This window comes from Ranitomeya imitator, chromosome 2, assembly GCF_032444005.1.
Source record: "Ranitomeya imitator isolate aRanImi1 chromosome 2, aRanImi1.pri, whole genome shotgun sequence".
In the NCBI taxonomy this organism is placed as follows: Eukaryota; Metazoa; Chordata; class Amphibia; order Anura; family Dendrobatidae; genus Ranitomeya; species Ranitomeya imitator.
This window is the reverse complement of record NC_091283.1, coordinates 722,524,102-722,537,124: the sequence shown is the minus strand read 5'-3', so window position 1 is coordinate 722,537,124 and position 13,023 is coordinate 722,524,102. Positions and strand designations below refer to the sequence as shown.

The 13,023-nt window shown below is 44.5% G+C and overlaps 1 protein-coding gene across 1 annotated transcript in view; it reads left to right on the top strand.

Moving 5' to 3' along the window:
• The window catches only part of LDB3 (LIM domain binding 3), a 332,032-nt gene extending 319,307 nt beyond the window's left edge, over positions 1-12,725 (top strand). The window contains exons 14-15 of the mRNA XM_069753186.1: positions 10,378-10,493; positions 12,551-12,725. Of these exons, the coding sequence (XP_069609287.1) occupies positions 10,378-10,493; positions 12,551-12,640 (206 nt within the window). The 3' untranslated portion in view covers positions 12,641-12,725. The remainder of the gene's footprint in view (positions 1-10,377; positions 10,494-12,550) is intronic.
• Positions 12,726-13,023: the final 298 nt, after the last annotated feature.

Here is a 13,023-nt window from a genome sequence, read left to right as displayed (position 1 = left end):
GCTCGAACACCTCCTTGCACAAGATAATATCTCCTGTGACCCCAGCATGGATGTACAGCAGTAAGTATTTAATACAATACAACAAATGAATTTAGCAAACATTCAGCAGGCACATTAAAGGAATTGTTACAGGGTAATAAGCAGCAGTTGACAGGAAGCAGAGATTGTACCATTAAAGGGAATGTTGCAGGATGATAGGCAGCAGTTGACAGGAAGCAAAGATTGTACCATTAAAGGGAATGTTGCAGGATGATAGGCAGCAGTTGACAGGAAGCAGAGATTGTACCATTAGATTATCAATGGGTTTAGACAAATTCTCTTGAGGTTTATGTTCAACTTTAAAGGGCACCTGTCACCCCGAAAATCGCGGGTGAGGTAAGCCCACTGGCATCAGGGGCTTATCTGCAGCATTCTGTAATGCTGTAGATAAGCCCCCGATGTTACCTGAAAAAGGAGAAAAAGACGTTATATTATACTCACCCAGGGGCGGTCCCGCTGCTGGTCAGGTCGGATGGGCGTCTCCAGTCCGCTGTGGCGCCTCCTATCTTCTTTCCATGACGTCCTCTTCTGATCTTCAGCCACGGCGCAGGCGCAGGCGTACTTTGCTCTGCCCTCTTGAGGGCAGAGGATAGTACTGCAGTGCGCAGGCACCGGAAAGGTCAGAGGCCCGGCGCCTGCGCACTGCATTACTTTGTCTGCCCTCAACAGGGCAGAGCAAAGTACGCTTGCGCCGGAGCCGTGGCTGAAGATCAGAAGATGACGTCTTGTAATGAAGATGGGAGGCGCCGCAGCGGACCGGAGACGCCCTTCTGACCTGACTCAGCAGCGGGACCGCCCCTGGGTAAGTATAATCTAACGTCTTTTTCTCCTTTTTCAGGTAACATCGGGGGCTTATCTACAGCATTACAGAATGCTGTAGATAAGCCCCTGATGCCGGTGGGCTTACCTCACCCGCAATTTTCGGGGTGACAGGTTCCCTTTAAGAGGCAAGGTTTCTCCTTGTGGAGAGTGACATACTGGCTCTGGCTTGTCAAGGTAAGGAGGCTTATTCGCCATGCAATGCTCCTCTGAGAAATGTAATATGCAAATTGCCTCTTCAAAGAAAAAGAGGACTTGAACTCTAGTGCCACTTATCTTACATATTACATAGTTACATAGTTATTAAGGTTGAAGGAAGACTTTAAGTCCATCTAGTTCAACCCATAGCCTAACCTAACTTGCCCTAACATGTTGATCCAGAGGAAGGCAAAAAAAAACCCATGTGGCAAAGAGTAAGCTCCACCTTGGGGAAAAAAATTCCTTCCCGACTCCACATACGGCAATCAGACTAGTTCCCTGGATCAACGCCCTATCAAGGAATCTAGTGTATATACCCTGCAACATTATACTTTTCCAGAAATGTATCCAGTCCCCTCTTAAATTTAAGTAATGAATCACTCATTACAACATCATACGGCAGAGAGTTCCATAGTCTCACTGCTCTTACAGTAAAGAATCCGCGTATGTTATTATGCTTAAACCTTTTTTCCTCCAAACGTAGAGGATGCCCCCTTGTCCCTGTTTCAGGTCTATGATCAAAAAGATCATCAGAAAGGTCTTTGTACTGTCCCCTCATATATTTATACATTAACATAAGATCACCCCTTAGTCTTCGTTTTTCCAAACTAAATAGCCCCAAGTGTAATAACCTATCTTGGTATTGCAGACCCCCCAGTACTCTAATAACCTTGGTCGCTCTTCTCTGCACCCTCTCCAGTTCAGCTATGTCTTTCTTATACACCGGAGACCAGAACTGTGCACAGTATTCTAAGTGTGGTCGAACAAGTCACTTGTATAGAGGTAAAATTATGTTCTCCTCATGAGCATCTATGCCTCTTTTAATGCATCCCATTATTTTATTTGCCTTTGTAGCAGCTGCCTGACACTGGCCACTGACTATGAGTTTGTCATCCACCCATACACCCAGGTCTTTTTCATTGACGGTTTTGCCCAGAGTTTTAGAATTAAGCACATAATTATACATCTTATTACTTCTACCCAAGTGCATGACCTTACATTTATCCCCATTAAAGCTCATTTGCCATTTATCAGCCCAAGCTTCTAGTTTACATAAATCATCCTGTAATATAAAATTGTCCTCCTCTGTATTGATTACCCTGCAGAGTTTAGTGTCATCTGCAAATATTGAAATTCTACTCTGAATGCCCCCTACAAGGTCATTAATAAATATGTTAAAAAGAAGAGGGCCCAATACTGACCCCTGTGGTACCCCACTGCTAACCGCTACCCAGTCCGAGTGTGTTCCATTAATAACCACCCTTTGTTTCCTATCCCTTATCTGAAGTAGCGATCCTACAAGTCACAATCAACCCTTTAACGAGTCTTGCAATATTGTAGGATCGCTACTTCCAATAGGTGGCGCTATAGAGTTCAAGTCTTCTTTTTCTCTGAAGAGGCAATTTGCATGTTCAAATTAGAAATTGATTTGAAAAGCCAAATTATTGGTCCATTACTAGTCATTCAAATAGTCAGTAAGGAATTTTTTTTTTCTGGCTAACTGCCCTGTGCATTGTAGAAAAAAAAACATGTCCAATTTTATCAACTACAGAATATATACTATTAAACTATGTATATTGTAGAACATTGCTCCCCAACCTTCCTTATTCTGAAAGCCACATTCCGATGTTTGAGAGCCACAATCTATATAAAAAAATTGAAAAGGAGGAAACAACTCAAAGAAAAGGTCTGAGGCCTTCTCCTGACTAGTTATTCAGATACCAAAGTCATTTATGACTGTGGAAACTCAGGGATTAAGTTTACGGCATCAGAATGATTTCTGTTTCTGACAACTGCTTGTGCGTGCCCACTATATACATCATCTGGCACCCTCTGTGATGTGACCAGTGATGGATATATCTGAAACTGTTCATTAAAGGGTTATCCCAACTCCACTCATTTCCATATCAAGAGCAAGCAGCACTGGTCACATCACATCTACAGAGACTTGCTGAGACTTGTGCGTAATCGGCAGGTATCGTTTATTGCCTTCATTCTAATGAATAGGCTGGAATGACATACAGGTGCTTCTCACAAAATTAGAATATAATCAAAAAGTTAATTTATTTCAGTTCTTCAAAGCAAAAAGTGAAACTCATATATTATATAGAGTCATTGCACAGAGTGATCTATTTCAAGTGTTTATTTCTGTTAATGTTGATGATTATGGATAACAGCCATTGAAAACCCAAAAGTCATTATCTCAGTAAATTAGAATACTTTATAACACCAGCTTGAAAAAAGTGATTTTAAAATCCGAAATGTTGGCCTACTGAAATGTGCATTCAGTAAATGCACTCAAAATTTGCTCGGGGCTCCTTTTGCATCAATTACTGCATCAATGCGGCGTAGCATGGAGGCAATCTGGCTGTGGCACTGCTGAGGTGTTATGGAAGCCCAGGTTGCTTTCATAGCAGCCATCAGCTCGTCTGCATTGCTGGGTTTGGTGTCTCTCGTTTTCTTCTTGACAAGACCCCATAAATTTTATAAAATTTCCTGGTAGATAGCTGCGCTGACTTTCGTTTTGATAAAACACACTCAGTGGACCTACACCAGCAGATGACATGGCTCCCAAAACAATCATTGATTGTGGTACTTCACACTAGACTTTGGAAATCAAGGTCCCAGAGTCTGGAGGGAGAGTGGAGAGGCAAACCATCCAAGCTGCTTGAGGTCTAGTGTGAAGTTTCCACAATCCTTGATGGTTTGGGGAGCCATGTCATGTGCTGGTGTAGGGCCACTGTGTTATAATAATACCAAAGTCAGCGCAGCTGTCTAGCAGGAGATTTTAGAGCACTCCATTCTTCCCTCTGCCGACAAGCTTTTTTGGAGATGGAAGTTTCATTCTCCAGCAGGACTTAGCACCTGTTCACACTGCTAAAAATACCAATACATAGTTTAAAAACAACAGTATCACTGTGCTTGATTGGCCAACGAACTTGCCTGACCTTAACCCCTAGAGAATCTATGGGGTATTGTAAAGAGGAAGATGAGAGACACCAGACCCAACAATGCAGATGAGCTGAATGCTGCTATCAAAGCAACCTGGGTTTCCATAACACCTCAGCCGCGCCACAGACTGATCACCTCCATGCCACGCCGCATTGATGCAGTAATTCATGCAAAGGAGCCCCGACCAAGTATTGAGTGCCTTTACTGAACATACATTTCAGTAGGCCAAAATTTCAGATTTAAAAATCATTTCTTCAAGCTGGTGTTATAAAGTATTCTAATTTACTGAGATAAAGACTTTTGGGTTTTCATTGGCTATAAGCCATAATCATCAACATTAAAATAAACACATGAAATAGATCACTCTGTTTGTAATGACTCTATATAATATATGAGTTTTACTTTTTGTATTGAAGAACTGAAATAAATTAACTTGTTGATGATATTCTAATTTTGTGAGATGCACCTGTATATGTCCCAGTAAGTATCTTTAGATGTGACGCCATCAATGACTCTCACTTCTACATCGGAATAAGGCTAGGTTCACATTGCGTTAATGGGTGTCCGCTAGCGGACTCCGTTACATGGCGCAATTGTTGCAATTAACGCTATGTAACAGATCCGTTAGCACACCCATTGACTGCAATCCATGTTTAAAGGATTTTTCCATCTCCACCCACTCCTGCATCACGGAGTGAACGCTGCTGGTGACATGTATATACAGATATCTGTGTAATCATGGTGCACCACTCACCTCTCGATACAGAAGGAAATGGAGCCAAAAAAAAATGTAACATTTAAACATGAATGTATAAAATGGTCCTTATGAGCTGTTTTCTTCCAACAATAAACCTCTTACTGAAGAATGTAAAAGAGGTCAGGTGTGGGAAGCAAGGAAGAGTCATGTGTGCATCTGTCAAATTCATACTGAAGAGTAGCGGAGCGGGAAAGAAAGTGGACATCCAATAATGAGGGAGAACACGCATGGGAACAAGCTAGGAAGAGGAAAGTCACATGAATGTTAAGGGGGATGATATCATCAGAAAGGAGGAACAAAGGGCAGTGCCAAAATGCTAAAATCTTTACAGGTCTCCTTCTCCTCTTCTTTCTGCCAACAGTTGTCTGCTCTACTCAACTCTAATACATGGACTTAGTTAATAGCTGTAAGTCACTACTCAGAGGCCTGTGATGGGAAATCCTGTTCTAAAGTAATAATTCTTAAGTTGAGGGTCTGGTACAAATGTCAAGGCATCCCTTCAACCCCCAATTACCTCTGCTGCTCAGGCCTTTCCCTAGCCTACCATTTTATCTGATTTAGCACAATATTTGACCTTTTGTTTTGCTTACTCCTTACTTAAATGTTTTCAATAACATAAGAGAACATGGACTGGGTCCAGGAGTCAGCACCTTCACAAAAAGCTTTGGGAACCCTGCTTCAGAGAACATTTATTACCTATATTAGTGTTACCCATCTCCATTCCTCAAGAGTCACCAGCAGGTCATGTTTTTAGGATTTCCATAGTATTGCCAAGGTCATAATTGCATCACCTCCACAGGCAATAATTCCATCATCTGTGCAATACTAAGGTAATCCTGAAAACATGATCGGTTGGTGGCTCTTGAGGACAGGAGTTGGGAAACACTAACCTATATTATGATGTACATCTGTCTTCAGAAAAGCTGTCTTTCTCCAAGCCTAGTTTCACAAGACAGTAATATGTGTGCATAGTTACTGTTGTATCTGCACTGTATTATTACTGCAAGCCTCATACAAAGGACTACAGACCCAAACTGACTGCATCATAGATCCCTATGAAGCTCTTCGTTTGGGCTGTCCTCTGGACTTGCAGATGTAGAAATGCTAATGAGAAAGTTACACTGATCCAGTACTGTTTTTAGAGTAAAAAAAAATGCTAATTAAACCCTCTGTGTTTTAATTGTCATAATACCAGAGATCCACACATCGTTGTTTATATCAACTCCTCTTTGTCTTCCATTGGTGGCACTTTTGTATCCTGTGAAAGGAAATCCTTTGTAAGAAACCAGTCTTAACAGCTCACCAGCTGCACTCATCATTTTGGTTAACTTAACTTTTGCATTTACTAAGTAATCTACTGTGAAAGTCTTGTCTGGCATAGTGAAGAAAGTCAAGACAGACATGAGGGTGAGGAGAAGTAAATGAAGCAAAACAATAGCACCAAAACCAGTCACTTGTTCTACCTAAATCTGCAAGACAGAGGCAATGTTTTAGCTAAATACACACCCAATGTATTAGCAACGAAAACAGAAATGGCATCTAGTTCTATTGTTTGTCTGTCATGACACACTGGCATCATAATAAAAATAGATAAATATTGCCAATGAAAATGAGCAATGCCTATAAAAAGGTTTTAAAGTATTGTCCAGCCACATACAGCCTTCTACAAAGGTAGAGGCTGCACAGCCACTTCAGCGACAACACAAGTCTTACGGCCAAATATTGCCTTATGTAGCTGCCACATCGAGGGCAATGTTTGTGAATTGGGTAGCGCTGTATGCACAAGTTGTCATGACTGTGACAAACAAGTCCCAAAAGTTAAACTTATATCAAATTGTTGTGCCTTAGTTCTCGTGGTTGCTACATTTTGTGAGATATAGCAGCTAAATAACGTTGATTTTCTGCCGTCCACACCTTATAGCAGACCTGGGCAAAGTGCAGCCCGTGAGCCACATCCGTCCCTTTGGCTGTATTAGGCCGGGTTCACATTAGTGTTTCAGTCCGCAGCTTGGTGCTGCGGACTTCTTTCCTTAAGCTCCGCCTACTTCCGCATGCGTACCTATCTTTAACATTGTGTGCGCAGGGACATGCGTTGTATGCGGATGCGTCCGCATGCGTCATTTTGAAGTGCCCTCTGAACGCAACATGTTGCATTTTCTTGCGTTCGGCAGGCACGTCAAAACGACGCACATGGACACATCCGCATACAATGCATGTTCCTGCATACACAATGTTAAAGATAGGTACACAGGACACATGCGGAAGTAGGCTGAGCTTAAGGAAAGAGGTCCGCAGCACCACGCTGCAGACTGAAACACTAATGTGAACCTAGCCTTAGTCCGGCCTGCAGACCGAGACAGCAGAGGGGTTGGAAAGCAGAGGTCCACGAGTCGAACCGTGCAGGCAAGCTCGCTCTCTCCATCTGGCTGACTGCGTTCGTGGAGGAGGGGCCTCTGACTACTTCCTCCACCAATGAGCGTGTGAAACAGCTGACGCAATGACATAATTTCATCGTGTCAGCTGTGTGCTGCGGAAAGTCAGCGCACCAGAGACACCGAGACAGAAGCAGAGCGCCAGGGACGGGACCGAGGTGAGTATGTGGTGTTCAATTTTTTTCATGTGTATGGGATGTTTGGGTGGGCATGGGGAGGCTATGAGGGGGTTGTGCTGCACAAGGGGAGGCTATGAGGGTGTTGTGTTGCACAAGGGGAGGCTATGAGGGTGTTGTGTTGCACAAGGGGAGGCTATGGGGGTGTTGTGGTGCACAAGGGGAGGCTATGGTGGCCTTGTGCTGCACAAGGGGAGGCTTTGGGGGCCTTGTGCTGCACAAGGGGAGGCTAAGGGGGTGTTGTGCTGCACAAGGGGAGGCTATGGGGCCTCGTTCTGCACATGGAGAGGCTATGGGGGCCTTGTGCTGCACAAAGGGAGGCTATGGGGGCCTTGTGTTGCCCAAGGGGAGGCTATGGGGGCCTCATGCTTCACAAGGGGAGGCTATGGGGCCTAGTGGTGCACAAGGGGAGGCTACGGGGGCCTCGTGCTGTATAAGGGAAGGCTATGGTGCATCGTGCTGCACAAGGAGAGGCTATGGGGTGTTGTGCTGCACAAGGGGAGGCTATGGGGGCCTTGTTCTGCACATGAGGAGGCTATTGGTGCCTCGTGCTGCACAAGGGAAGGCTATGAGGGGTAAAGTGCTGCACATGGGGATGCTATGGGGGCCTCGTGCTGTATAAGAGAAGGCTATGGGGCCTCGTGCTGACAAGGCGAGGCTATGGGGTGTTGTGCTGAACAAGGGGAGGCTATGGTGGCCCCGTGCTGCACAAGGGGAGGCTATGGGGTCCTCGTCCTGCACAAGGGGAGGCTATGGGGGTGTAGTACTGCACATGGGGAGGCTATGGGGGACTCGTGTTGTATAAGGGGAGGCTATGGGGCCTCGTGCTGCACAAAAAAAGGCTATGGGGGTGTTGTGCTGAACAAGTGGAGGCTATGGGGGCCTTGTGCTGCACAACAGGAGGCTATTGGGGCCTCGTCCTGCACAAGGGGAGGCTACGGGGGCCTTGTGTTGCACATGGGGAGGCTAGGGGGCCTCGTGTTGCACAAGGGGAGGATATGAGGCCTCATGCTTCACAAGGGGAGACTATGGGGGCCTAGTGCTGTACAAGTGGAGGCTATGGGGGCCTTGTGTTGGACAAGGGGAGGTTTCGAGGGTGTTGTGCTGCACAATGGGAGGCTATGGGGGCCTTGTTCTGCACATGGGGAAGCTATGGGTGCCTCGTGCAGCACAAGGGAAGGCTATGGGGGGTAAAGTGCTGCACATGGGGAGGATATGAGGGGCCTCGTGCTGTATAAGGGAAGGCTATGGGGCCTTGTGCTGCACAAGTAGAGGCTATGGGGTGTTGTGCTGAACAAGGGGAGGCTATGGGGGCCCCGTGCTGCACAAGGGGAGGCTATGGGGTCCTTGTCCTGCAAAAGGGGAGGCTATGGGAGTGTAGTACTGCACATGGGGAGGCTATGGGGCCTTGTGCTGTATAAGGGGAGGCTATGGGGCCTCATTCTGCACAAGGAGAGGCTATGGGGGTGTTTTGCTGAACAAGTGGAGGCTATGGGGGCCTTGTATTGCACAACGGGAGGCTATGGGGCCTCGTACTGCAGAAGGGGAGGCTATGGGGGCCTCGTGTTGCACATGGGGAGGCTATGGGGCCTTGTGCTGCACAATGGGAGGCTATGGGGTCTCGTGCAGCACAAGGGGAGGATATGGGGGTGTTGTGCTGCACATGGGGAGGCTATGGGGTCCTCGTACTGCACAAGGGGAAGCTATGGGGCCTTGTGCTGCACATTGGGAGGCTGTGTGGGGCTTGAGCAGTATACGGGGAGGCTGTGTGGGGCTCATGCAGTATATGGGAAGGCTGTGTGGGGCTCATGCTCTGTATATAGGGAGGCTGTGTGGGGCTCATGCTGTATATATGGGGAGGCTGTGTGGGGCTCACGCTGTATATGGGGAGGCTGTGTGGGGCTCATGTAGTATATTTGTGGAGGCCATGTGGGGCTCATGCAGTATATATAGTGAGACTGTGTTGGGCTCATGCAGTATATAGGGAGGCTCTGTGGGGCTCATGCAGTATATATATTTGAAGGCTGTGTGGGGCTAATGCAGCATATATAGGGAGGCTGTGTGGGGCTCATGCAGCATACATAGGGAGGCTGTGTGGGGCCAATGCAGCATATATAGGGAGGCTGTGTGGGGTTAATGCAGCATATATAGAGAGGCTGTGTGGGGCTCATGCTCTATATTGGGTGGCTGTGAGGGGCTCATGCTGTATAAAAGGAGGCTGTGAGGGACTCATGCTGTATAAAAGGAGGCTGTGAGGGGCTCATGCTGTATATAAGGAGGCTGTGTGGGGCTCATGCAGTATATATAGGGAGGTTGTGTCTGGCTCATGCAGTGTATATAGAGAGGCTGTGGGGGGCTCATGCAGTGTATATAGGGAGGCTGTGGGGGGCTCATGCAGTATATAGGAAGGCTGTGTGGGGCTCATGCTGTATATAAGAAGGCTGTGTGGGGCTCATGCAGTATACATAGTAACATAGTTAGTAAGGCCGAAAAAAGACATTTGTCCATCCAGTTCAGCCTATATTCCATCATAATAAATCCCCAGATCTACGTCCTTCTACAGAAGGGGACTGTGGAATTCTCATTAAAGAGGACTGTGGAATTCAAATTGCGTAGTAAAATTTCAATCTACAAAAATGTTGAAACATCTTTTCTTAGAACTCAGTACTCTGACGTTCCTTCTGGACACATAAGTCTAGGTGTTATCATTCTCCGTGTTATTAGGGTGAGTCTCAGACACAGTCAGAAGTGATTGGAGTCTCAAAGAGTGTAGAGACATTAAAACATTTCAAAGGGAATGTTAGCCCCAGGTTTCAACTCAGTCATACAGCTTCAAAAGTAGAACCAGAGTAATGGTGCAACGCAGAGTTCAAAGAAAGGATGATGCTCATTCGTTCTATACTTGTTTTTTTGTGCAAATGAGTATTACATTTCTAATGACTTATTAATTACTGTACCACACATTGAGGTCATGGAATTATAGTGGAATCTTTGTGTTTTGCAGATTATGTTGCTCTATTCAGTACAAAATGCCATGGATGTGATTTTCCCGTTGAAGCAGGTGACAAATTCATTGAGGCCCTTGGACACACTTGGCATGATACCTGCTTTATCTGTGCTGTGAGTACATTCATCACCAGTTAGCAGACCATATCTAAACCTTAGTAAAAAAAAATTGATTTAACAGGGATGTTCTTCTAAAACCTGGTCTCATGAGATGATTGGTTTAAAGTTAATCGCTCAACAGATTGCTCCGTACAAAACCAATATTAGCACCAGGTTATAGACTTAAGTCAAACATATCTTTTCTTGACGCAAATTGAATTGCTGACAAAATAAACATCTATATGGGTGTGCTTAAGTCAGGCTTTGATCTTGTCCCTAAACCTTCCCCCACCCCTGCCATCTCATGATGATAGGTCCACCATTTGAAGCACCTAAATTTCTTTTTTTCTTCTGTGAATTCCAGGGACAATATATGTGAAGTAATTTGCCCTACTGCAATCTTAGTAAAGCAGTATGTAGGCACCACCCCCAAAATACATGGTGCACCCTATATATACCTCTCACTAAAGACGGAAATGTACATGGATTTCTAGAACTAACAGATTATCTTGCACTCCAGCTACAATCCAATGTACACTATGGAGACAACTCCATCACCAGAAGCAGAATGTCTATTTGGAGGAAACTGGACAATACCTAAAATAATAAACAGGGAAGGTATTCACCCTTCCTGGGTCCAGCGCAGGCTCCCCGCCATACTGACAGCACGCACTACCACTGCAGTCAATCACTGACCTCAGCGGCTGTAAGAAGATTGTTTACATGAGCCACCGAGATTAGTGACTGGCTACAGCAGTGATGAGCGTTGTCAACATGACATCACCACTGCAACCAACACACCGAGCCATAAGCACAAGTGGGGCGCCATACTGGACCCGTGGAGGGCGAGTACCTGCTTTTTTTGTTATTTTAGAGATTTTGGAGATCACTTTCCTGAATGTTAACTGGAGCACGGAATAAACCTTTTCTCTAAACTCAGTAGTGCCTTCACTGCCCAAAAAAAGTTCTGGAAGTGCATCAAACATTTTCTGAGTTAATTTCTAGTCTTTTATGACAATGAAAGACAGTTGATTGTTACTAACATCTGTAGAATCATGCCCTCTTATTTCCTCTGGAGGTGGGTGTGCAGTGCACAGCCTTAATACTAGCTCCACAAATATGCATTAAAAAAAATCAACCTACAGTGTAACTCCCGTTCGCAGAAGATTGATCATATTACATTGTAGCGATCATACTTTATTATAGCACTTCCATTAGCCACATTGATCATCAGTGGTCTATGCTGTCTCCTGTGTTTTTATTTGTAGTAATGTAATGGGATGTATAGTATTGATGATGGGAAACAGGAGACAGCATAGCCTACGAGAAGTCCATGTTGCTGTTCAGAACAAATCACTAATGCAAGTGTTTCACAAAATCAAAAGACTGCACTATAACAGTTTTTCTGCAATAGTTGACACATGATGCCCATGGGCACCATCAGTTCAGCCATGTATGATTGATTTTGAAATGCTGCATGGTTTCAGAGAAGAGCATGCTTTAAAAGCTGCTGGGGACCGATCTTCACCGGTGACTAGTCAAAAAGGCCTGTCCTTGGCTGATTCTTCCCGTCCCCTGCCTTGGAGTGACAGGTCTCTCCCTGCATATGTGTGTAGGGTAAAACTGGTAAGTCAGCCACCAGGAACCTACCTATCAGACTATTCTCTCATGCCGGTCAGGCCTGGCAGCTTTCAAAATATGTTTTTCTTCTAAACGCACCAGTGTTTCAGAGTCCAACACGCCGGACTGAGATTATACAGCCAGAGTCTGATATATGCTGTCCATGGATCAGGCTGCATGCATCAGCAGTAAGGTTCCCTTTAAAATGTCCAAAAAAGCTTTTCTGAAAATTAATTTAAAAAATCAGACAACTCTTTTGACAAACAACTTAAACCTATTGCACCGAAAAATTGTCACTTTGAAAACATGACAAATTTTGAGCAATTGACAACTTATCATGAGTATGAATAACTTTCCTATATACTGTATATATATATTATATATATATAATTAAAATATATGCAAAAAAAGTGTTATACTGTTAAAAAATACATTTTCTTTTTATGTTCTAGGTTTGCCATGTGAATTTGGAAGGCCAACCATTCTACTCCAAGAAGGACAAGCCTCTGTGCAAGAAACATGCCCACGCTATCAATGTCTAAAAATTCTAATTTATTGCAAAGATGGGAACAGACAACTCCCCAAAAAAGTTCACAACACCGAATTTTTACTTTAAAGCATGCTACAATGCAGCAGAAATCTAATAAGAAATTAAAAGAAACAACACATTAGAAATGAAATGTTAGAAACCTATGTAAAGCGAAGATTATAAATAACGTAATATGTGACCACCAGAATCGGATGGTTTTTTGTAATGTTAGGTAGGAAAATGACATAAAAAATAACCAAGTCTTTGAAATAACGAGGATAAAATAAGTTTTGTTCCGTTCATATGGTGGGGATGGAATGTGGCCTCCCTTCCCACTTTAGTATTAGTCCCTGCTGGTTTATACATTGAACAAAACAACAACCTTTCCAAGTCCCA